General features: G+C 44.8%; 2 protein-coding genes across 3 annotated transcripts; both read right to left on the reverse strand.

Annotated features, from left to right (window-relative positions):
- Window positions 1-8160: 8160 nt before the first annotated feature.
- RBM43 (RNA binding motif protein 43) lies at window positions 8161-12948 on the reverse strand. 2 transcript variants are annotated; one of them, XM_068408036.1, is made up of 5 exons: window positions 12864-12948; window positions 10421-10615; window positions 9815-9909; window positions 9347-9733; window positions 8161-8484 (listed from the first exon to the last, which is right to left on the reverse strand). In XM_068408036.1, exons 1-5 carry the CDS (start codon window positions 12868-12870, stop codon window positions 8443-8445), a joined length of 726 nt encoding a protein of 241 aa, XP_068264137.1. In that variant the 5' UTR covers window positions 12871-12948; the 3' UTR covers window positions 8161-8442. The 2 variants fall into 2 exon arrangements, with proteins under 2 accessions (XP_068264137.1, XP_068264136.1); XM_068408035.1 differs by having other exon boundaries at window positions 8161-9733.
- A 1591-nt stretch (window positions 12949-14539) lies between these two features.
- NMI (N-myc and STAT interactor) lies at window positions 14540-24819 on the reverse strand. The gene is made up of 10 exons (XM_068407802.1): window positions 24510-24819; window positions 23708-23758; window positions 22083-22160; window positions 21634-21789; window positions 20812-20919; window positions 19046-19208; window positions 18407-18513; window positions 18098-18290; window positions 17331-17437; window positions 14540-16370 (listed from the first exon to the last, which is right to left on the reverse strand). Exons 1-10 carry the CDS (start codon window positions 24534-24536, stop codon window positions 16182-16184), a joined length of 1179 nt encoding a protein of 392 aa, XP_068263903.1. The 5' UTR covers window positions 24537-24819; the 3' UTR covers window positions 14540-16181.
- Between the last annotated feature and the right edge of the window lie 331 nt (window positions 24820-25150).

Raw genomic sequence — 25150 nt, forward strand, 5'->3', positions numbered from 1 at the left:
CATCCCAATTTTTGAAAGTCCCATCACCCATCGCTTTCAGTGCCATCTTCAACAGTCCATTACACCCTGGCACACTCATTTTTAACACTTAGCTCGGTGGCACTCTCAGCCTGCAGTGTTTGACACTGAGCAAAACAGGTCAGGACCACAAACACCTGACTCGGAAGGTCTGTATCAGATACCGGGGCAATTGCAGGTTCCAGGCACCTGAGATGCTCAGGAAACTAAATCATGCCTCTCCGATGGTTGTACATCTGCAATACTTGCCCAAGAGCTGGAAGAGACCTGCTAGATGTGAGAGGGTTTTATTTTCATAGAATCACAGAATCACAGAACGGTTTGGGTTGGAAGGGACCTTAAAGCCCATCCAGTTCCAACCCCCCTGCCACAGACAGGGACACCTTCCACTAGAACAGGTTGCTCCAAGCCCCATCCAGCCTGCCCGTGAACACTGCCAGGGAGGGGGCAGCCACAGCTTCTCTGGGCAACCTGGGCCAGGCTCTCACCACCCTCACAGCAAAGAATTTCTTCCTAAAATCTCATCTCAATCTCCCCTCTTTCAGTTTAAAACCGTTCCCCCTCGTCCTGTCACTCCAGGCCCTTGTAAAAAGCCCCTCTCCAGCTTTCCTGTAGCCCCTTCAGGTACTGGAAGGTGCTAGAAGGTCTCCCCGGAGCCTTCTCTTCTCCAGGCTGAACAGCCCCAGCTCTCTCAGCCTGTCTCCTCTCTCTAAGTACTGGGAAACTTGTGGGAATGCTAAGCAAGCACACGTGTTAACCAGTCCGTGATCCCAGCAAACACACCGTATGGAAACTGGAAATACGAGGACGGTTTTACACACTGACTCCAGTGACACTGGACTCATTTCTCAAGCAAGGCTGAGCAAGGGCCCTTGCAGGAGAGGCACCACCAGCCCTTTGGTGCCTTCCTCTGCGTTCCCAACTGGGCAACGAAGCAGGGGGTAAATAGAGGCAAAGGGGATCACCTACAAATAAACAGCAAGAATCCAGAACTGTCTAAAATTTGTCATCTGTGCTGTTCATCTAGACACTCGGTACAGCGAGGAAGGCCGTGGGTGCTACCTGTAGATATTCATCTGCACATCACCTGTCCCAAAGCGGGATAAATTACCCTGCAGAGGAGGCTGGCTATCCCCGACAGCTATAAAGTTAGTTTCAGCAACTGACTTAATACTGCACAGCTAAGTTCTGGTAAGATAAATATCATTCTTGAGGATCTCATATTTTATTAGGTATTCACTATGCGATTCCTGTGGCAGCACTGCAAGCCTGGAGGCTCTTCAAGGTTACCCACATTAAAAACCTGAGAACATAACAGAAAAAGCTAAAAATCTAATACTAGCAAGACTTTCAATACCTTCTGCGGCTCTGGGGCTGATGACATTGCGCACTGAGCTCACCGCTGTGAACGTCTGGTGCCCAAACAGCTCCAGCCCAGGAGGAGGAGGGGGGTGTGTGAAAGCTCGCCTTGTTCCTGCAGCATCACTGAATCCAGAAAGGCAGGCAGAGCTCGGGGGCCGTGCACGTGCTTCCCCAGGAATGCAAAGTGGTGTGGGAAGAAGGAGAGGGAGCCAAGCAGCTGGTTTCCATTAATCACCAGCTCTCTTGGAGGCTGGGAGGAGGACTCTGGGGTGGTGAGGACCGGAGCTCATTGGCCATGGAGGGGGGTCCGAGGGGAGGTGGGTGGTGTGGGCAGGCTGTGGGGTGGTGGGGCAGCCTCGGGGCGTGCTGGTGAGGCACAGTGGGGAGCAGCGATGGGTGTGGGGGGACAGCTCTGCCAACGGCCCCGAGCCAACAACATGATACAGTCATTTTGGTTTTGACTTCAGGAGAGTTTGAGGGGAGGGCTGACAACTGTGGTTGTAATAAATACTGTAATTTCGTGGATTTTCTTAATCTTTCCACCTTCAAGTTCTCTGTTGCTTCCCTCTGTAGCTTGTTCACCCTCGTTTGCTCTCGGAGGCTCTGCTAGCAGTGGGATAGCTGGTGTAGCTGAACTCACGTGTAGGAAAGATACTCCAGCTGCTACCAAGACTGGCATTTATCACGCGGTTTTAAGCATGTTTTTGGAAGCACAGGTACAACTGTATCTGTGTAAGGCTGTGCTCCTGGTTCCTGTGCCTTTTGCATCTAAATGAGACCCCTCCCCTGAAGGACCAGCTCTTCTCTCTGTCAATACCACCGCACTTCTCCACAGGCCTGTCTCTCCCCGATGTAAATAAGATCGCAGGCCCTCCAGGCCTGTCAGTGCTAGGCGTTAATGAGCCTGCAAAATCGTTTCTTCTCTCATTTGGTTTGGCAGTGCAGATGTTTAAGTCTCTCAACGCGTTATTCAGAAAGTTTGGAAAATGTAAAGTATGCCTGAGAGAAATGCCAAATCCCTTAACTCGTGGGGGAAGCGTTCGTGTAACTTAGAGGGGGGAAAAAGCGCTCTCAGTGGGGTTTACTGTGTGCATTAACATTTTCCAGTTGTTAAGAACTGGCTGTATCTGCACAAGAGCTGTCTGCTAATAAACAGGAGCACCCGGACGATGGTAAAAATGACGAGTTTCTACAAAATAAGTCCAGGCAGGACACGTCTATTTACAACACCAAAGAGAGATGTTGCTTTTATTATAATACTAGGAAAGACTTGTCAGAATCCACACCAAAATGGACAGGGTTTGGGGGTTTGTTTTGTTTTTCAAGTGTGTCTTAACTGAAAGTCAAACCCCTGGCTACCTACCAGCACTGCCCACTGGTTTCAGTGCCAGCCACACCAAGACGAGATGGGTTATTCTTTTGTGTAAGAAGGGTTAAATTCCTGTGCAGGAAGGGTTAAAGTCCTGAATGCCCTGGAGCTGGTGGTGTCTCTCCTCCAAAGCCCTTGTACTTGGTGGGATTTGGAGGAGACCAGGAGCTCCAGAGCAGTGCAGGTAAGCTGGGATCCAAGCGTAGCTTTCCACGGCAGGTCCTCACCTCCGAGGGATGGGGCTTGGCAGGTAGCATCACCCCAGAGAGCAGAACTGCTGGCTTTCACCTGCTCTTCCTTCTGGTAACTCCCTCCTGTCTCAACGCAGTGGTAACAGGGTGGTCAAGCCCTACAGCTCACGTGTGTGCCACGGTGATTTGCCCTGTATGGATGAAGTAATGGTGTTTAACAAGGGATTACCTATGGCAGTGCTCGGGCTGCTGCTCACCTTAGCCATCCATAATGTCAGTGTGACATCAGTAAGTGCTTGATTTCCTTACACGTCTTTAGATAACCTTGAAAGACGGTGATGGAGGAGCACATCTGAGCAGTGAAAGGCTGCAAGAGACCACTACCAACATATGGTCCAGGCAAACATGATCTGAGCTCCGCTTCCACCAGCTAAGGGACAGAGCAGGACCTGCTTCTGGCATCTCCTGCCTCAGCCGGGTGCAGGCAGGCAGGACCCCAGCAGAGACTTTGGGATTTCAGCTGCAAAGCATCTGGCTCCCTCTTGTGCTCCCCGTGTTTATGGCAGGAGAAGTCACAGAATCCCAGCCTGGTTGGGGTTGGAAGGGACCTCTGGAAATCATCCAGTCCAACCCCTGCCAAAGCAGGGTCACCCAGAGCACGTTGCACAGGGTCGTCTCCAGGCGGGTGTTGAATATCTCCAGAGAAGGAGACTCCCCACCCTCCCTGGGCAGCCTGTTGGATGGGACAAAGTCCAGCTGGTGGAACCTGCTGGAGGAGGTGGCCCCTGCTCGCCTCCTCATGTCCAGCCCAAGAAGCAGATCGCTTCAGTAGCTGTTCATCAAGACCTGACCTGAAATGGACCATCTCCATATTCTGCTACCCTTTAGCTTGCCAGGAAATACCAAGCTGTTCCTGGAGCACAGCTGGGGAATAGGGTGTGCAGCTCCACATGCACTACGCGCAGCCTGCCGCTTATAGCTTGATGGGGGATGAGTTGTGACTCTCAGCCATAGCTTCTGCCCTGCAGAAAATCCACCCTTCTTCTGCACGATTGGGTCCAAGCGACAGCGTTGTCATCTCTACTCACCACACTCAGCGTGTGATGGCGTTTCCTCCTCTGTAATGGCAGAAATTTAAGGAGTATGAAATTATTTCACCCATACAAAGATAAGAGAACTTTGTTTTTCCAGTATTTTATACAGCTTTTTTTTTGACAGAGTACTGGACATGGCACTTAGTGCCATGGTCTAGTTGACATGGTGGTGTCAGGGCAATGGTTGGACTTGATGATCCCAGAGGGCTCTTCCAACCTCATTGATTCTGTGATTCTACTCTGGTGCTGCTGCCATTAGTATTTCTTCTTAACTGAGTTACTTTTAGAAGATTTCTTTAAAGGTCATTAATGAGTGTCAGGAGACAAAGGAAAGCTGTTTTAGGCGAAGCAGAAAAAGGGGTTTGTTTTCCTGCAGATGTTCTGCAACTCTCTATAGCTAAGGAGAAAAGTAAGTACAACCAGACCGGACTCTGTCAATTCGGAATTGTTGTGCAGTTTTGACTCAATTTTTCTGTTGTTTTTTTTTTTTAAAGTCATAATTAAAATTAATCTTTTTTTTTTTCTCTTAGCCAAGTTGCCTGGTTATCTTCAGGCAGCCTGCTGCAGAAATGGCACTTAGTGCCACGGTCTAGTTGACATGGTGGTGTCAGGGCAATGGTTGGACTCAATGAACCCAGAGGGCTCTTCCAACCTCATTGATTCTGTGATTCTGTGAAATCAGGGAAGACTCCCATCCTTTAACGGTAGGTGAAAATGGTGAAGCATCTACATGTGATTTCACTATACTCTTAGTTTAAAAGAGAGGGATGGAAAAGGTCCTTTCATCAGTAACTGTGGCAGATTGAAGGGTAGAAGCCTAAAGGACAAGAAATGAGTTATTTTGAATTAAATTGACTAGAAGCCACATATCCCATAAACACCCACCAGCCCCACTAAACGCGAGGGAAGAAGTCCCCACGGAAATGTTGTGCAGTGGAGGAGGCATTTCCCCAGCGTTAGCCTGGCCCTGCTCCACAGCTGCTTTTCTCTTGCACAAGATGTGCAGCAAAACAGGAACGTGTGTGTTTGTTTACGGGAGCCTCCTGAGAGCCAAACCGGAGCCAAGCGAGAGCCTCAGCTCCTCCGGATACAGACTGTGAAGTCCATCTCCTCTCTCCTGGTGGGAGCACGTCCCCATCCGACCCCAGCAGGCTGCAGGTACTGACTCACCCACCACCCTGAGCTCACCCTGGGCTGATGACTATTGTCTGCTTTCAGCTGGGTTTTATGCTTCTGAGTCTCCGTTGTGGCCGGATGAAGACGTAAGCCTAAAAGTTGTCTTAAAGAATGAGTTATTTGCTAGCAATGCCATTTACTTCTCCCACACGTTTTACCAGGAGATGTGACAGGTCTTTTGTAGTATGTGGTTTTTTAACAAATGCCCAGAGAAAGTTTTGATGGAACTCAAAGGTGGCAGAGGCAGTTTCGATGACAACAATTAAGGCTTTTTTCCTAATGGAAGAACCTCCTTCCTACATCTTTTACATTGCGTCATTAGATGCACAGGTACAACAGGGAGTAAAGGGGGCTTCATCCTGCCTTTGCCACACCAGAGCAGCGCTTTGTGTCAGTGACAGCAAAAGGACTCCAGTAAATCATTCTTCCTCCATCCACCTCCCCCATCCCCTCCGCTCAACAAGGAGATTGCTTTTGCCTCCAAGCTGCATAACATTTTCCTGCTAAGGGATGTCAAATCGTCTCTTGAATTCTCAGGTTTTCAGGCGACAGAAAATGGTGCTTCCCCCACTGACCCCACTTGAGGTTGAGGTGTTGGAGCGAGTCCAGAGGAGGGTGACCAAGCTGGTGAAGGGTCTGGAGGGTCTGACCTACGAGGAACGGCTGAGGGAGCTGGGGTTGTTTAGCCTGGAGAAGAGGAGGCTCAGAGGTGACCTTAGTGCAGTCTACAACTACCTGAAGGGAGGTTGTAGCGCAGTGGGAGTCGGCCTCTTCTCCCAGGCAACCAGCGATAGGACAAGAGGACACAGCCTCAAGCTTGGCCAGGGGAGGTTCAGGTTGGACATTAGGAAGCATTTCTTCTCAGCAAGGGACATTAGCCATTGGAAGGGGCTGCCCAGGGAGGTGGTGGAGTCACCATCTCTGGAGGGGTTTAAGAAAAGCCTGGCCATGGCACTTAGTGCCAAGGTCTAGTTGCCAGGGTGGTGTCAGGGCAATGGTTGGACTCGATGATCCCAGAGGGCTCTTCCAACCTGATTCATTCTGGGATTCTGTGATTCTGTGATTCTGTGACAGTCGTGGGGTGCTGCCAGGAACTGGGCCCAGATTCTGCTGCTATTCGTGACCCTTTTTTTATTTTTTATTTTTCAGGCTTTGTCAGTAGGAGTTGTGACTTAAGTCAAAACTAGGCTTTGTATTTTTACACCGTGCACTGCTATGTATTCCCTTCTGGTGAAGGGCAGCAAGCGTCAGCAATAAGGACAAATATTTTGTTGAGGTCTCATGAGCAAATTCTCGATTCGAATTAAAAGTGCAAACCTGACAGTGAGAACACTGTCAGCACCACTGGTTTAGATCTAGGAATAACAGCTGATAGAGTTTCCCGGCTATTTTCCAATATACACAAATACTAAATGCCTTTGTCAAGGGGAGTTTAGTAGACACAGCAGTGCTTTGCCTGCCATAAAAATACTGTGAGAATGAGAGCTGGCAAGTCTCTTACCAGACCTAATACTGATTTGTTTTGTTGTATTTAAGTATTCTTGGTAATGACAAAATCGGACTTTCTTTTTTTGCTAAACATCTATTGTTTTCCATGGTATCTGCATCACGAAGGAAGTTACAAATACGTGCTTCACTTATGATGTTATCCCTCTGAAATGCTGTTTATATTTTACAGCAAACACTAGTCTGCCCTGGTGGATCACAGCTTTTTGTCCTGCTACAGAAAGCAAGTTCCTCTGCTGGGTTAAATCTTAAGAGCAGCTCAGTCAGTCACAGGCTGTACATGCTGCAGCCTCTCTACTATCCCTAGTAAAGACCCTGTGCTGCCCTGCCCTTGCACAGCTACCAGGAACCATCCAAGGTGACAAAGATGGGGTGTTCCCAGCCAATCCCACATGAAAAACCAGCCCCAGAAAGCCTGGAGCGTAACAATAGCTACTATTTACTGATCTACCCCGGTTCCAGACCCCTATTTACTAGGCACTCCATAGACAAAACAACCCACGCAAAGCTCTTTTTGTCTAAAGAAATGAGGTCCTTGGTATGAGAGCAGGGGCAGCAGATGGGAGAGCACCAGGAACAATGAGACAATGCTGGCTGGCGGGGGAGAAACGAGCACTGCCAAGGACGTGGTGGCAAAGGGGCGTTCGGCGAGGGAATCGGAAGAGGAGCTGTTACAACTGAACCAGGATTCAACAGTAAAATTGTATCCAACTGTGATGTTTTCAAGATTTTCAGGTTTTGACTGAAAATCATTGTGTAAAAACGAGGTGACCTGAGTGACACCTGTACCAGTGCTGCAAACTGTTGTGTTGTCAAACAACTCAAAATGTGACGCTCAGCCAGTAGTAACCAGTCAGGATTCAAACCAATACCAGTGCCACTGGTTTACCAGCCGAGTGCTAAACATTTATTGAAGTGAATAGGAAATACTAATGCTATAAATCAGAAAAAAATGAGGCTCTTCAGAAAAGAGAAGGGAAGACCAATCAGGCACTAGTAAAGAGCACTAATTTCATTAAAGGATTATCCTCCATAGAAGATTTTCTCTTTTACAAGCTTGAAAAACTTCCCATCTTTTCTTAAGCTCTACGGGCAGCACCCAAAAGAGCCCAGCACGCTCCGTGGGGAGCAGAAGAGGGGCTCTTCCAAGGCCCAGCTCCAGGCACCCATCTTCAGCCCCATCTCTGACCCCCTTACTTAAGCTCATCATCTTCCCACTTTGACAGTATATTTTAATACACAGCATGGGCATTACTTTAACAACTTTATGTTTCATTGGCATAATTGCAACGGATAATCAGTCATGACAAGAAAATGCCTAAAGCATTCCTTAGGCTTTAGGTTTGGGCTTCCAACCAAACGGCTCGGGGTTGGTTTAAAGAACATGGACACAGTATTTTGTATAACTTCTTTAATGGCATAAAAGCTTAAAACTTTTCCTGCACATAAGACAAAAGAGCCGGTGCTCTGTATGTTTTGACAAAGTATTCTGAATGCACTGATATCACAAAATAAAAGTTATTTTCTAAGTTGGTTTTATTAAAAGCCTAAATTAGGCTGGATATTTGGACCCTTGTAATGGATACAGAAATGCAAAAAATGTTATTGCTCCTATGCAAACAAACTCACTTATTTTCTACATCAAGAACTTCAATGCCATCTTCTAAGGTCCTTCTCAGGACATGGCAAGACTGTAAATTTAATAAGCATTCTGTCCCCTCAAGTGTCAAAGCTCTTCTTCGTGCATCCCAATGACGAGAACTTCCTTCTGCAGATAAAGGCAACAGAAAAATGCCACCCTTCCTGTTTTCAGTGGTCATCTCTTTGCACAAAGAAACATAACTCAACTTCAGCGCAGTATTTCATGTCAGGTTGGCTTGCCCAGCTTTGTTAGTCTGACTTCTTATGCTAATGAGGACTCTTTAAAAAAAAAAAATCCTCTTTTCTCATCATATGCTCCCTGACACCAACACAGAACGAGTGTGCGTGTGCCCAGAACGCAGCTCACAAAAGGACAAAGGTGGCTGTATCTGACCAGGGGAGGCCTACCTTCCTCGGTCTCTAAGCTCACGAGAGATACAGAGATCATTTGTTTCCTGTTCTGAACTTAATTTGGTATTTGGGGGGAATGGGCTTGTTCACCCTTAAGTGCAGACTTCCCAGCCTGTGAGTGAGAGAAAGGTTACGGATCTGCAGGGACAGGAGGTGCACAGGTTGCACCAGTCCAGTCTGTATGAGGAGCACACCATGTAAAAAGCATCAACGCTAACTTTCTACCTGGTTTGAAACAGGCTCTGAATCTTACTGCTCACCTCCTTTGTAAACTCAAAAATCTCTGAAGAATTTCCTATAACATCAATGTGAGTATCATAAGTAACGATCAAAACGCGAGGATAACGGGATTTTAGACGTCCACACACCCGTTTGTATCCCTCCTTTTCATCTCTGGTGTGCTCCTTAAAGCAGATCCTTTCTTTACGTAAAAAATGATGGAGTTTTATAGATTGTTTCTCAATTTCCTCTTTGACTCTCAAGACCTGTCCAGCATCAGCCCTCCTGCCAGCATTCTCAATGCATACTGTGGTTATATCACCATCAGTGATCTCAGAAATTACAACATCACCACTTACTAGGAACATCTTGGAAAAAAAGTACTTCATGTAGTGATATACATCTGTGTCGAGAACCACCACTTGTTTTTCTTGGTCTGCACCATGAACAAAATTACTCGTCTCCGTGGTAACTCTGTGTTGCTGTACCCGCCTCCTTGGTCTCTGATGGGACTTACTTTCTTCTCTTTTGTCCTTCTCCGAAAGGGATTTGGCTTTTAGTAAGAGAAAGTCCCTTAGCAATTTGATTGCTGGAAACGACCCTTGAACAGAAATATGCCCGTTGGATTGCAAAGGACCAAAGCTCAAAGCTGTGCTCTTCTTTTTAACTTCTTGTATCAGATCTTCTAAGACAAATTGATCTTTGAAAACAGACATATTGAGGACAGATGTGACAGAGCTGAAGACCTAGAATTTTGAATTAGAGAAGTTAAGTAACAGTTAACATAGCAATGGAAGTACAACTAGGTGAATTATGAATGAGCTTACGTCTTCGCAGTAACGGGTTACTTTCAGCGGATAGCATCTGGACAACCTCTTGTCTTCTAGTCGATGTTCACCCTTCTTTAGAACACTCTCTACAACTAAAGAGAAAGCCAGACTCACTTGTTGCGCAGTAAGGTAATATGCTACTGCCAGTCTGATGGTGGAACACTTCACAGGTGGTTTTCTCTTGATACTTTCCCTAACAATTCCCCATAAATACATGCAGGCGATTCAATACTCTTACATAATATTTTATATATTAGTCAAAATTGTTCAGAGAGAGGCAGAAGCCTGTCTTCTTAGAACATTAACTGTCAGAGATTTATTCTCAAAGGCCTGACTACAAAAAATGTATCTGTTATGCATGGTATAAATTTATTCCTAAAACCAAACATAAACGCTTTGCACAAAGCCTGTTCAGAGTCATGACTTCACTGAACAGAAATAAATCCTAAAACTCTGACTGACTAGAAGAGAGGTGTTAGTCTCCCAGTTCTATAAAATCCTAGTACCAGTAAACAATTTAAAATAATTTCTTTTCAGGATAATGTTCTAGGGCTAGTTCTTTGGGGGCCAGCTGTATTTACTACAGTATATTAATCTAAATACCTTCTTGATCTTCAAACGTTACATACGCAACTCCTTTTTTCCTTGTTGGGTACATCACTTCTTCCACATCCCCACCGTTATTCTTCGACATTTGGAAATGAATTATCAGGATGTCCGTCATGACGTCATCGTGCAGAAGGCCATCTGGAACCCCGGCGATGACAACTGTCCGTGCTGATTTAGCAGCTTGTCCTGCTGCCTGTGCACAGAGACACGACACATTGTAAACCCAAGGAGTACCGGTGACCCCCCGCAGAGGTTACCCACCTTCACCCCGATTGCTGAAGTGACTCCCCTGCCTTTTGCACAGACAACGAGCGCGTTTAGTAGCTAATTAAGACTGAATCAGATTTCAGTGAATGCCAGGCTCCCTCAGGCACCTTCAGTAAAAAATGGCCTGACTCTGAAGTGTAATTTACACCCTCTCAGTATCTTCTTTTCTTAGAGTTGTACAAATTACATCCCAATTTAACAGCTTCTCAAATGAAAGGTCCAGTGTCACACAGGTAAGCTTGTTTCCCAATTCTGATACTCAAAATTTGAAGAGAATGAAAATTTTAAATTGCATGTACTGTTCAGTAAGGATTGTCTTTTATGAGTGGAAGGGTCAGATTCAGACTGTCCTTGTTAAATTCATGAGAGCTGGGATCTAGGGTTGTGCTCTGACTCATCTCTCTCCACTTAGAAATGGATAACCTTGTTAAACTGGAAGAACATAATCCCAGTCATCTGAGACTCGCAGTGTGTAAAACAACTAACTACACACATGATTTTCATCAGAGCAAACCCTCCCAATGCTGCAAACATGAAACCCATCCTAAATAGGCTTTGCATCCACGTCTTGTTAAGAAAAGCATATTTTCTTTCCATTCTTATTACACAGACATAAACAGTAATATTTCACTGGGAATATCACCGCAAAATCACTGTAAATGGTGGAACACTGAGTAAATTTTGTAACAGTTCATTGACTTTTTTGGAAGAAGGAAAATAATTTAGTATGTCTGCATGGCAGCGGTCATGGGAACGAACTGTCAATACCTTCAGAGCGACTGTACTCGAGGTCAGTCACTCCGTCTAAATTCTTTAGACTTCTCTTACAAAGTTTGTTCTGGACCTGGGCTGCATAAAACATCAGGGCCAGCACAGCAGTTACAAACCCTGCAGAATGTGCTGCCGGGGGCAAAAGCTGCATTGATGTGTGTCCAAAGCCTCGTGGACCACCACCGCAGTGTTGCTGAAGGGAGTGAGGAGACAGATTCAATGCGACTGTGCAACCAGGCAAGCTTTTAATTCATAAAGACGAGCCCTTTTTTTTTTTCACCCATCAAATTTAAGGAGCCAGGAGCTTTAATTGTATTAGGCAATTATGTTAGTGGTAACATTTGTGTGAAAGCAAGTTTCTGCACTAATGAGACAACATGAAGAGAATATAAACAGGGTGCTTCCAAGACTGACGGAGTTTTATGCAGGATTTTCTCATGCTTCACACAGCCAGGGCACGAGCAGGAGCACTCAGCTGCCAGACAGCATCTCGCACCTTGCCAGCTGGTATTTTGGAGCAACTCTCGTGCCTACTATTGGGGTTAGAAAAAAACCTCATGAACATACAGTTCGTTTGTGCTGAATCGCTGCTAAGACAAGCCTGTGCTCCGTGGCTGTTGCCAGACAGAACTGTGGGGCTGTGGAAGGTGCTGCAGTGAGTCAGGCGGGTGGGTAAGGGCGAGGAGCCCTGCAACGCTGGTCACTGGTGGCCGCAGGGTCCCACGCGTGGCCAGGCCACGCGTTTGCTGCTTCTTGGCACATTCGTTCTCAGCAAGGGTCATTAGCCATTGGAAGGGGCTGCCCAGGGAGGTGGTGGAGTCACCATCTCTGGAGGGGTTTAAGAAAAGGCTGGACATGGCACTTAGTGCCCTGGTCTAGTTGCCATGGTGGTGTCAGGGCAATGGTTGGACTCGATGATCCCAGAGGGCTCTTCCAACCTGGTTGATTCTGTGATTCTGTGATCTGCTGCACTGACCGACGCCGACAAGAGGTCAGACGTGAGGACTGACCCACAGACCTCATCGGTTCTCACTGTTACTAAAAAACCTCCAGTATTAGTACCAGTGAGAGCGAGCCCCGACCTGCTGCTGCCACCCACCACCCGGAGGGCCTTGGCGGAGGCCGCGCTGCCCTCCAGCACCCGGGATTGCCCAGCGCGGGCCGGTCGCTGCTACTTCAACCCTCCGAGGCTCCGAACAAGCGAGGTGGGGTAAGGCCGCTCCTCCTGCCCCGCCCGCCGGCACCGACCCGCAGGCCGGGGAGCGGCCCTGTGAGGGCCCCGGAGGCGGGAGCGGGCCCGGGCTCTCCCCCGGCCTCAGCGCCTTCCCCCAGAGCCCCCGGCGGGCCTCCGCCTCCCCTCCCGGCCCTGCCGCCCCCCCTCCCCGCCTGCCGCAGGCACTTGCCATGGCCGCCGCTCCGCCGCGGTGCGGCCTCCGCCGGCGTCCGGGGCAGCGGGCGGAGGGCGGCTGCCGCCCCGGCACGGCCCGTCGCGGCGGGGGCACTTGGCGAGGAGCGGCAGGGCCCGGCCCGGCCCGGCGGCAGAACCGAAAGCGAAACGCCGGGTCCCGCGTCCCGGGAGGCCCGGGCGGAGGCGGGGGGGGGGGGGGGGGGGCTCCTCCGCGCCGCCTCCTACCGGGAAGCAGCGGGGGGAAGGTCGGGAAGAGAAGCAACCCCCGGTGTTCACAAGGCGTGGCAGGAGCTCCCCGGTGTGCCGCGATGCTGCCTCGCAAGGCGACATATCCTGGCTGGGGTATCTGCTGCTGCTCGCCCTCACCCACCCCCCGGTACTCCCTCCCTGTGTCATAGAATCACAGAACGGTTTGGGTTGGAAGGGACCTTAAGGACCATCCAGTTCCAACCCCCTGCCACGGGCAGGGACACCTTCCACCAGACCAGGTTGCTCCAAGCCCCATCCAACCTGCCCTTGAACACTGCCAGGGAGGGGGCAGCCACAGCTTCTCTGGGCAGCCTGGGCCAGGGTCTCACCACCCTCACAGCAAAGAATTTCTTCCTAATATCTCATCTCAATCTGCCTTATTGTTCTTTACAACTGCCTGAAAGGAGGCTGTAGTGAGGTGGGTTTCGGTCTCTTCTCCCAACTAATAAGCAATAGGACGAGAGGAAACGGCCTCAAGTTGCACCGGGGAGGTTTAGATTGGAGATCAGGAAAAATTTCTCCCCCAAAAGGGTTATCAAGCACTGGAACAGGCTGCGCAGGGCAGTGGTGGAGCCACCACCCCTGGAGGTATTTAAAAGACGAGTAGATGTGGTGCTGAGGGACATGGTTTAGTGGTGGGCTTGGCAGTGCTGGGTTAACGGTTGGACTTGATGATCTTAAAGGTCCTTTCCAACCAAAATGATTCTATGATTCTACCCTCTTTCAGTTTAAAACCGTTCCCCCTCATCTCATCATTCCATGCCCTTGTAAAAAGCCCCTCTCCAGCTTTCCTGTAGCCCCTTCAGGCACTGGAAGATGCTAGAAGGTCTCCCTGGAGCCTTCTCTTCTCCAGGCTGAACAGCCCCAACTCTCTCAGCCTGTCTCCACAGCAGTTTCCCCACAGCAGAGGGCTGTACAAGCCAGTTCCCCGCACGACAAGGCACACACACACACACCCTGAGATGGCAGCCCAAAGGCTGGGCTGAACTTGCACAGCCACCAGGGCTGACTGACTCGACACGGAGGGTTGGCTCGTGGTGGAAGCTGCATCTATGAAAATATGAAGTACTTGTATACAGTAGGGGTGTAAAAAAGTCACAGCTCTTCTTCCAACTTCCAGACAAAGATAAATTCACTCCGGTAGGTAGAAAAAAGGATATAGAAACACCACCTAAATTCTGTATTCTTGTTTTTCATCATCAAAACTGTTCTCCAGCCTTTTACGTGGCACCACTATTGCTTTAAAATTTAAGGAGTACAATCAATTCATCAGGGAGAAAACTGAGACATTTACAAATTACCGATTGTCTTAAAATGTTACTTAAAATCTCATCTTGATTTTATGTACTTAAAACCCATCGCTTCTCACTACTCCCACACACTGTGATACCTTATGAGAATTTTAAGCTTTGTCCTTTATTAAGGATTTACTTCTCAACATTTATCAGTGAAGTACAGTTAAAATTAATCACATTTTTTACCTTCATCATGTTTGTTTCTCCTTTCTTTTTAAGGCATCTGACCTCATCAACACTTTAAGACTGTTACATGCAAAAGTACACAATCTCCATACATACTCCAGTACTACTACTTTTTAAAAAAATTATTTCACAAATGTTAGGTAATCAATCCATGCCTTTGCATGCACTAAACAGCAAGAGGTGCTACAGTCCCATGTATCTCACCCAACAGTAAATTCAAACCCAGCTGTGGTGCTGGCAGCTTTCTAGCTTCCTATATTCAACTGTATCTATTGCCTATTAATAATAATAGAATAATAATACCCGGGGTATATCTGCAGTGCTCTTCTTGCACTAGTTTGGTGCATTGTCCTTTTCCTTTCATATCAACTACTATGAAAATAAGTTATTTTCATAAGTTATGTTAGACCCATGCTACTTTGAAGTTCCAGTTATTGTTGCCAAACCATTTCAGCCCCCAAGGGTAGCAAATAAAAAGGACCACAGCAGAAAAGAAAAAAACATTCCTCTTTGGACAAGAAATCCTTCTCTGATTTGGCACTTCCATTTTATCTCAGAGATCTTTTAGCAGGAGAACTGGAAGGATGAACTGGAAACAAAAAGGGGGACTTTACATGCTAAAAAATTAATTTGCCCTAAACTTGATATGCCTTTTTCCAGCTGACCCCTCTCCACGTGCAACAAAACAGACACCTCAGACACAGCGTTCACCATCAGTCTGTCTCCCCAGCATTATTACAAAGCAATCTGGTTTAGATAAAGAATCATCATCTCAATTCTTAACTGTAATATTTTAAAGTAAGCAAAATCATGAACAAAAATGAGGAAAAATTTAATTGTATAACAAATATTAAAACCAAGCAATAAACCAGGCTGTTAACTTATCAGAAGCTCAGTAGAACTTGCATCAGATCCCAGGAGAAGTAACAGCGTTTCGACAGCTAAAAGCAGTATCACATTTCTTTCTACATTACATTTCTTATAAGGTGTAATTTCTTGAGTAAATCTGTGCTGGTTTTGCACTCTCCCTTTTTTTATTTTAATTTTATCATCAGTCTGACAATGCAGATTTTATGAAATTACAGGATAATTGTGTTATGGTGGCACACAGCAACCGTAGCAGGCCTGGAGTTCTGTCAGAGCCACCTTCTGAAGCTGTGGCACTTTAAAGCAACAGGTCTCTGAAGATGCTTTTGATTGGGATTAGGCACAGCTTTTGTAACCAAAATGTAAGAAGGAACAGATTTATCCCACTCTGATGTATACGACCTATCTAAATTTGAAAGATACAAAAGCTGCCAAATTGCACAAAGCAAATCTTTATCTTTATCTTAATCTTAGATTAAGTTTCAAGTGCTGCTAAAGGCTTTTTCTATGACTTCAGTCAGGAATCTCTGGAACACCAGTGAATTTTACTGAATTTCTATGCAAAATCTGTGCCATTACGCAAATTGGAAAGACAGGTAGTTCCTCAAGTATAAATTTCAGAACATTAAATGTCTGCATAAGTTCCTATGGCTCTGACGAAGCAAAAACTTAGAACTTCATGAGTTCCATCTACAGTTTCCTATATGGCATTCTAAGTGTCCTCCTCAAAACAAACACATGCTACTCCTTTTGATACATACTTGATTTTCTCTATTTCCCCACCACTATTACTAGGCTTCTGAAAATGAATTTCAATCATGTCCTGCACACTTTCCTCATCCTCCTCCATCTCTTGAATTCCTTTCAACAGAATGGTCTTCTTCGAAATCCCACAATAGACCTAGTGAGGAAAGAAAAACAAACTTGTATTACACATCAGCTGTTGCATGGACATCTAAAGGAACTGAGAGATACTGGAAATAAACATACCCTTCACCAGGTACATCTAGGATCTTTGATTACATTTTAAGACTTTGGACAGTGTGGTATATTTCTGTCACTGAAAATAGCAGGAGTTCCAAACTCTATCGAGTTCAATAGGGAATGCACTTAGCCTCCTGAACTGCTGTGTCCTACACTCCTTAGTGCACACACACGCTGGATTTGGGGATCTCTGATGACTCTAGACAGCATCACTCCATAAAAATCCATGCCAATACATGATACACACCTGCAAAGAACGCTGTTGTATCTCACAAAGGCACACACTCCAGTCAATGCTTTAATTATAAAGGCCTGATTATATACACAATACTGACTTGATTACAATCTGTTCATACAAAGTAAAAGACAATTTCAGTGAGAATATGATGAGCAAGCAGACTAGTGTTACAGGAAAAGAAGTCATTATTTGTGTTGAATGAATGAATGAAAAAATGAATGAGCAAATGTTTCACAGACCAACAAGGGTCTCTGCTGAGACTATCAACAAGGCCCCTCATTAGGGATGAATATGACAGTGCTTTGTGACTCGGAAAAACGTTGTTGAGTCTACTGCTAACGTACTTCACTAACAATTCAGTATCTGCCTCCTGTCTAGCACAGACATTATGGTAAGTAATGATATAATTTGATCAAGGAGAGACATGCACACCCTTTTAAAATAAATTATAGCTTTCACACTGCAAAGCATGAGATTATCAGCAGAGCAGCACATTGCAGATTCACCCTTGCTATTAAGTTTCCCAAAGTGCGTGACACAAAAGCTTCTGCAGTCCTCAGAAGTGAAAATTCTGCCCATAATCTCACATTTCCCACGTTATCTTCTATTTAGGGGTTAGCCTGGACTGGATTCTTTTACCTGAAACTTTTCAAAGTGTGCGCTGGTGTGCGGGGACACAGGAAGCCTATAGCGCTTTCCGTGTACAAGAAAAGGATATTCAGCACATCTCACAAAGGCGTTAGCTGCTGTAATGGAGAATGAGAAAAGAGCAGTAAGAGTAATATAATTAAAAGGTAATATAATAAAAATGCATTTTGTAAGCATATCAAAGAACAGAATCATCTCTTACACGGATTTAGAAACTAATGTATGATAGCACACTTGTAGATTCTTCACATGCATTTTGAAAAAAGTTTATTTGGCATTTCCCAAAAAGCAAAATCATTAAAATACCCACAAAAGCTTCTAAAATAAATCTAAAGCAGCTGCTCTAAATGGATGTGGCTCCACTGATCTTCACAGAATTTCATACAGTTGGGCAATCTGAATGCCTGTCTAACTTCATTGTCATGAAGCAAGAGCTAAAATCAAACACGTTTTCCTAATTTTCTTTTTGTGAAATGTTTAGCAAAGAAAAAACAGGTTTTTGACAGAGTTAAGAAAGAAATAAAGTTCACAAACTGCATATCAGGTCATGTTTGATCAAAAAGGAGTATGATGAAATACTGCTTATTTACAGATGTGTGGGTGAACCTGCACCTTTTCCTGATCTACTTAACTCTCTGTGGGAAGAATTTGCTACATTCAGTGGTTAAATTAACACATAATGTAATATGGGATGGCATGTAACACAGAATGGACAACATGGGCTGTACATCTAGCTAATAAATTATTCCATACTATACCTCCAGGTCTGACGAATGTAATAACAGCAGTTCTGGACTGCTTGTTATAGTTCACATTTGCTACATCTCCTCCTCCTCCCTGTTCAGATTTGTAGAAATTCAGCTCTAATTTGTCTCTCATCCAGTCTTCAGGAATGGATAGCTCAGGTATTTCTGAAACGTTGATCTTCTTTCCAGAAATAGTGACATGAAGCTGAAAAAATAAATTTTTTGTGCACGTTGTGACTGAAAACACCCAAAAAACTGAACCTAAAGCTTTTTAAGTACTGCAAGTTTGTATCTTTATAGTATCATATTTCAGCTGATTACCTCAAATTTGATTCCCATTTCAAGTGTAAAAGGCTTCACTCTCACATCTGCTATTTTGTTGTCCAGGTTCACAGTATGCTTACCCATTTTTATCAGCCTCTGGGCAACTAAGGAAAATCACAAGTTTTCAGATATGAAAAGCCTTGTTTAACCATCATAAAACCACAACTATTCCCCAGTCTCGTAAGCAAAATCCCCTTTTGCATCAATAAAGGAGAAATAAATAACAGTTAGGCAACCAGATCCCACTATCCATGTCTTCAGGCATGTCTATTTCCATCAAATCTCACTGGTTATAGGCAACAACAGGTAAAATATTACACTATCTTTAGAATAGTATAGAATAGTGGAATCTTTATGCTGTCAAAAGATGCACCAGGCTGTCCAAACAGCAAGCACCTCAGTGGGGAGCAGGCAAGCTCCAGACTGCACCATCCCTCTGTCGTCTTTTGCAAGAAAAAAAATTTGCAAGAATTTTTTTCTACTGATTGATTGGTCATTCTAGTGAAAGGTTCTCTGTGCATTCTTTCTTTGGCTGTTGTTGATTTTTTTTTTTCCAAAATGTTTATGTAAATCTTTTCCCTTCGGCAATGAAATACATCAGAGACATTAATTTTATACTTCAAATATGCATCGTACCTTGTTCATCTTCAAAAGTAAGCAGTGCCTGGTTTTGATTCAGCCTGAATGGGATTTTTGTAGACACACTAAAGACACAGTGAGTGTTCATATCTGGATAATCATCCTTCACGTCTTCCATGTCAGTGAACTTCATTTTCATTTCTGCTATCTTTTTTTTAATCTAATATTTCAGAATCAAGACAGGAAAAAAATAATTTCTGTATTTTAATGCAGAACAGAAAAATGAACAGTAGTCTTTCCTTGAAGTGCTACATATATTTTTTTTTAAATTTAACAGTCAAGCAGATCGGAGTCATGGCTAGTAAAACAGGTATAACTCTTCTAACTCAACTTACTAGTTGTACTTGTCTGTTCCTAGGATTTTTGTTTTCCCTTTGATTAACTTTGAATTTAAGCTTGACCTTACACAATAAAAATTCAACTGAGGTCCACAGGGATTTCCACCTGCAAAAGTAAATACCTTTGGTATCTAAAATTTGCAAAATGCAAGTATCAGAGTCATTTGTGTGGCCATTTATTTTTGCCTAATTGCATCACTGCTCTACAGCGATGGGAAGTCTGCTAATCACCAGCCTTGTATGTTGCCATCTTAGTAAAAGAGATAAGAACATCCAAGGATTTTATAACTAGGAGAGATTACAACTGTTCATGAAAATGTTGGTTAGGGAAGGCTGCTTTGATAGGCTTGAGGGAGTTTTTCCCAAACTCCTTTTTCCCCTTTACGTAACCACTTCAAAATAAATCCCTGCCTAGAAGAAAAATACTGTTTGTGTCAAGATAAAATAATCAGAGTGATTAAAGCATTCCTGCCACCTACCTTCAAACCCAGCATCTTATCTAGGAGCCTGCTTTCTTTCCATTCCCTCTACTGCCCATGGAAAGAGACACTCTTCCTAAAGACTGTTCAGACGCTGGGTGTAGGTCCCTGTTCACACTGAATCTCCTTCTAGAGGAGCCTTGCCCTGTCTAAATTTCCTAAATGGGAAATTTAGGAGGCTGGATTTAACTGACATCTCCTAAATTTAAAAAAGTAATTCAGAAAGCTAAAGCTAATATTGCAATATTGTTAACCTTAAACAAGGTAACACCTGGGCAGAGTTTCAATCTCTGTATAAAAAAAACTGACCAGAGTTTTCATTTTACTGTAAATTCCCCAAAATATTTTTGCTCCATTCGTAATGAAAACAGGATTTTAAAAGCTAGAAATTTTCACAAGGGAAGTTCCCGTTTCTGAACACCTCAGAATCTGCAGCAGTTTCACCAAAAGACACTTTGAATCCTGAGTTTAAATCTATTTAGTATCACTAATATTTATCTGGCAGCAAATTGAGTTATTTCTGATTTGGAGTAACATGAGAGAGACTATGATCAAGTCAAGCTCAATATAAGCTAAAATAAATGCTACATTTGCCATATAATGGACATACTCCCTTTCTTCCATCCTCTTGCCCAAGAAATATAAAATGAGAACACTTGAAAATTATTAATGCTTGTGTATTTTTAATTCCAGTGTCTTCCATTTAATAATTTTCTGCTTTTCTTCATTCCTCTCATGTTTTCAGTATCTCACATACTTGTATTTGTTTCCATATCCTTAGCCTGCTTCACAGCATCTTGCCAGGTAAAACAAGAAAATAAAACTTCAAGTTATATTTTATATTGAAATCCGTAGAGGCTCAAACAACTGGCCCCAATGGTCTAGAACTGACAAAATAAAAATGTGCCCTTCCAAAAGACAAATTGCAAAATATTTCCAACCTTACCTGAGCGTGCTGCAAAAGCTCAGAACTACATTCTACCAGGTCGTCTTTGAGCTTTTCAATTTCTCTCTTCAGCTCAGCATTTTCTTGGTTGAGTACACAGAGTTCTCTCTACAGCCCAAAAAGTATTAAATGCAAAATTAAACACGTAGAAGACAAAAATATATTTCAGCAAAATCTGTAGACATTAGAAACTGTTCCAACTTTTAATTATTCTACATGACAGCCATGCACGATATATTTTTTGCAGAGCTTTTAACTTCACTGAAATCACCTTGTTGACAGCCTGTGGAAACTTAACCTATTCCTGTACCAACGACTGCACATGGCACATTGAGGTAATGAACCTGTTAATTGTAGAACCAATTAGTTCTAGAAAGAAGAGCCCTCTTCAAACAGGCTCTGGCTCTTGCCCAGCTCAGAAATGCTAATCCCTTGGGTGCTGTGATGTCTTCTAAGAGGGGCTGGGAGTTGACAAAGCAGTGGAATCAACCCATTCAATTTTATCTGCATCACACAAAACTGAAACTCATCTGTTAGTGGAGAATCTTGGAAGAGGAGGACTGGTTTTGCCAGTCTCCATCTTCTATACAAAATAGGTCTCAGTTTTGCCTTCCCTCTTCCACCATTACCGTAAGACTTATTTTATTGCATTGGTTCTTATTCTGCCACTGAAAAACTATGTGGAGAACATTCTAGTCATACAATCTGCAAACCAGTAAAGCTGTTTAAACTGAAAGGGAAATATTACTCTTATTTTCTCTAATCAACACCTCCTTCACTACTCGCCAAATATTAACAGCTACGAGTAAGCCTTCTCCATACCTCATGGATGTCCCTAGACAGAAGAATGTCTTTATGCTGTTTCTCTTGAAGTTCTAGCTTTATCAGCTCCTCCTGTGCTTTATCATACTCTTCGTCAGCACTTAATTTACAGAGGAGAAGGTCAGCTTTTGCTTTTTCAGCTTTTTCAACTCTTTCCTGGATAGTAAAAAGAAAAAGATTTTAATTTTTTTTTCCTCCATGGGAACAAACAAAACCTTAAGTAAGACCTTTATTTATTTGTAACACACTGGATAAATGTTTCTCTTAGACTTAGAAGTGTAGTTACCACTGAGATCAACACAAGCATGTACCACTGAAGAGTAGAGAACAAGTTAGACAGACATGTTAGAATTGGGGGAGGGTTGATTTGGTTTTATAAGGACGGACTAAAGGTCTTCCAAGTATCTTTCAGCTAATTTCAATGATTCTATGTGCTTCACAGAACTTGCCTTCCATTTCTTCAGTTCTTCATTAAGTCTTTCCATCTCATCTTTTGATGTGCTAGAAGGGTCAGGGGTTGTCGTGCTCTGGAGAGAAAAGAAGCACACACAGGTTTTCCCCTCCATTAGGCAATAACTGAGACACACCAAACGATTCAAACGAGTTTTCAAAATTAAAAAATAAACCCTCTGCAGCTGGATGAAGCATTTTGCCACGGTAGTTTTCAATGTATGTCCATTAATGAAAGTCCCACGTATTTTCCCTGTGTGCCCATTTGCTGTTTTTCTCCAACTATGCCAGCAAGATATGTGGTGAGTCAAACATTGTGAGAGACTGATTATATTTCATAATTAAATCTTCCTAGAATCTGCATGTCAGAGCATAGCATATACCATATAATTTTAAAAAAAAATGCATTCAGACACTTAGGGCAAATCATTGAACTATTTTAATGGCTGGACAGGAGAAAAATCTAAGAAAATGGATCCTGATCAGTAATCATTATTTGTTAACTATCCAACTGAAAATATTCACACGCTAATATTTTGATAAATAATAAAAGCAAGTTGGCTCTATGTTCTTCCACAGGGAACTACGCCCCTCAAACCCAGAAATATTTATCTGTATGCTTTCTCAGCAGTTCGCCTAAGAGAATGTATAAAGAATATACAGGCCTAATGAGAATGAAATTTCAAAACAGGACGCTTCCAAGCTCAGAGAAATTGGACAATAAAAGGTAACGTCAAGCAGGAGGAAGCTGACAAATAACTACTTCAGGGCAGAAGTTCACAAGCATGGGAAAACTACAACTGGATAAAGCCCAAGAAGAGAGAAAATCTTCTCTGTTCTGTTTTGTTTCTATGGCTGCAATATTCCACAGAAAAGAAAAAAAGAATCCAAAGAGACCTGCTGAAACAATCCCTCCCTTTTACTTAAGGTTACATAAAACTTGAATGTGAACCATGAAATTTAGGCATGGAAAAGGTCTCAATTAGATAATCTTGGGAGTTCTCTCGGTAATGCTGGGTATTTCCTAAAAACAATAAAATATAATTTTTTCCACTCCTTTGTCCAGTTTCAAATGTCTATTAAGCAACAGGGAAATCCCCATCTGCGTATAACTTAAAACCGGGAAAAAAATTCCTTCGCTCAAGGAAATCAGTGCAGTAAAGTATAAGGATGCACGTGCCACAGATGGAATCTGATAAGCAAGGATGCCTGTTTTTTACTGAAAAATGGTCTAAGGCAACAGTTTTCAACCTGAAAGAAAAAAATAACACGGAAAACACCAGAAATCCCAGGGAAAGTCCCGTCCAAACTACCTGCCCCACCGCAAGAACTGAATCAAGGGAGGTGCCAGGAAAAAAATTCCCCTAAGAAACCTCCAACAGAGACAGCTGAGCAAGAGAGGAAGGACAGGAAAATTCTAACAGAAACTGTAATGCAGACGCTTTGGAGTGGGACTCTCCCCATGGAAACAGGAGGCGAGAACAAGGAATGTCCAAAGTATTAAAGGATGGAAGAAGGTGAGACAAGAAGTTTCAGAAGCACCGTCCTAACAGCACAAACCTTCATTCAGAGGTACTACTGTTAAATACAGATTTTTCCAGGTAGCACATCAGGAAATACTTACAAAACCATTATCTTTTAAAGATAGCGGAGGACTTGTAAAATCCATTGAAACCTGAGGGAACAGGAAAAAAAATTACAACATTGTATGGATTAGGTTTCCTTTGCAGCAGAACAGAATCCCAGAATGGAATACCAGAAGCTGTGTTGGGCTAAAAGGATTTTTAAATGGAAATGTTTTATCTTTTTTATAAGCAAAAGTGACATATATTGGATATCTGAAGCTTCCTTCCTTGCAAAGCTTTAATGCCAGAGACATATGCGAAGAATTCTACATTGCACAACTTAATTTTTCAGTCCTGAAACTTATGTACTTACCTTCACGTTATTTTTGTACCGTTACACACACGCTTAACATCCTGTATGCTCTGTGCTTAAGAGGTATAACCTCTAAACCTGCGTAACACAACTGAAAACGCTTCCTTTACACAGCAGATAATGTAAAACCGGGAATCCGTTGCCACAACATTTTGTGGAGGCAGATAAAAAGGAATTTAGACGAGGAGATGGGCCACTGATCCACAAAGAGATGCTGAGGTGTGCGGGTTCCCAAGCAAACCCAACCTGGGGATGTCAGGGCAGCGCAAGGGCTCGGCACCACGGTTGAGACGCTCTCTAAGCAGTGTCGTCCAACACCTGGACATTTCTTACGCTTTCACCTGGAAATTCTGAGCGTGGTTTTACCCAGCACCACCGTACCCGTTTCATTCCACAACGAGGATTGAAATGGAGGAGGTCTTTGGTTAATGCTCCAGGAATCCCTTTGTGGTTTGCGTGAAGTAACCAAAATTTACTGACTTACGTACCGATTCCTCATTTAGGAATGGTCCCATCCCATGGCCAAGAGACCCGTCCCCTCTGCACCGCCGTGCTTCCTCTGGGGGACCCAAACGTGGCTCACAGCCGCGCTCGAAGCTCCGCCAGCCCAGCTGCCCTCGGTGGCCCCTCTGCTCCCCGGGTGAGCCCAGGGATGCGCCCAGCAGCCCGCTCCCAGCCCGGGGCCGCGGGCAAGGCCGCGCCAGCCCCAGCGCCGCGCAGAGCCCGAGCCCGGCTGCCCCGGACGGGCGCTCTCCCCCGGACACGGTTCTCCGCGGGCCGAGGGCTCCACGCCGGGGCTCACGCAACTTACAGCGGCCGCGGGTCCCCGCGGAGGCAGCCGGCCGCGCTGCGACGCGCACCCACGCCGCGGCCCGGGCTCCTCCAGTCCCCGCCGAGCCACCTCTCGCCTCCACCGGGGCCGCCCCGCTTTCGCTTTCGCTTCCCCGCCGGCGGAGGAGCGGCTGCCGGCCCCCCCGCGGCCCTGCCACACCGAGGGGGCGGCGGCGGCCCCGGCTGCCCGCGGGCGACGCCGCTCCTCTTCCTCGAAGTCAGGCGGAGGAAGGTGCCGCCGTCCTCCGCCGCCCCCTCAGCGCGGGGCAGCGCGGCCGGACACCCCCCCCCCGCCTCC

Source organism: Nyctibius grandis, chromosome 9, assembly GCF_013368605.1.
Source record: "Nyctibius grandis isolate bNycGra1 chromosome 9, bNycGra1.pri, whole genome shotgun sequence".
NCBI classification, from domain to species: Eukaryota; Metazoa; Chordata; class Aves; order Nyctibiiformes; family Nyctibiidae; genus Nyctibius; species Nyctibius grandis.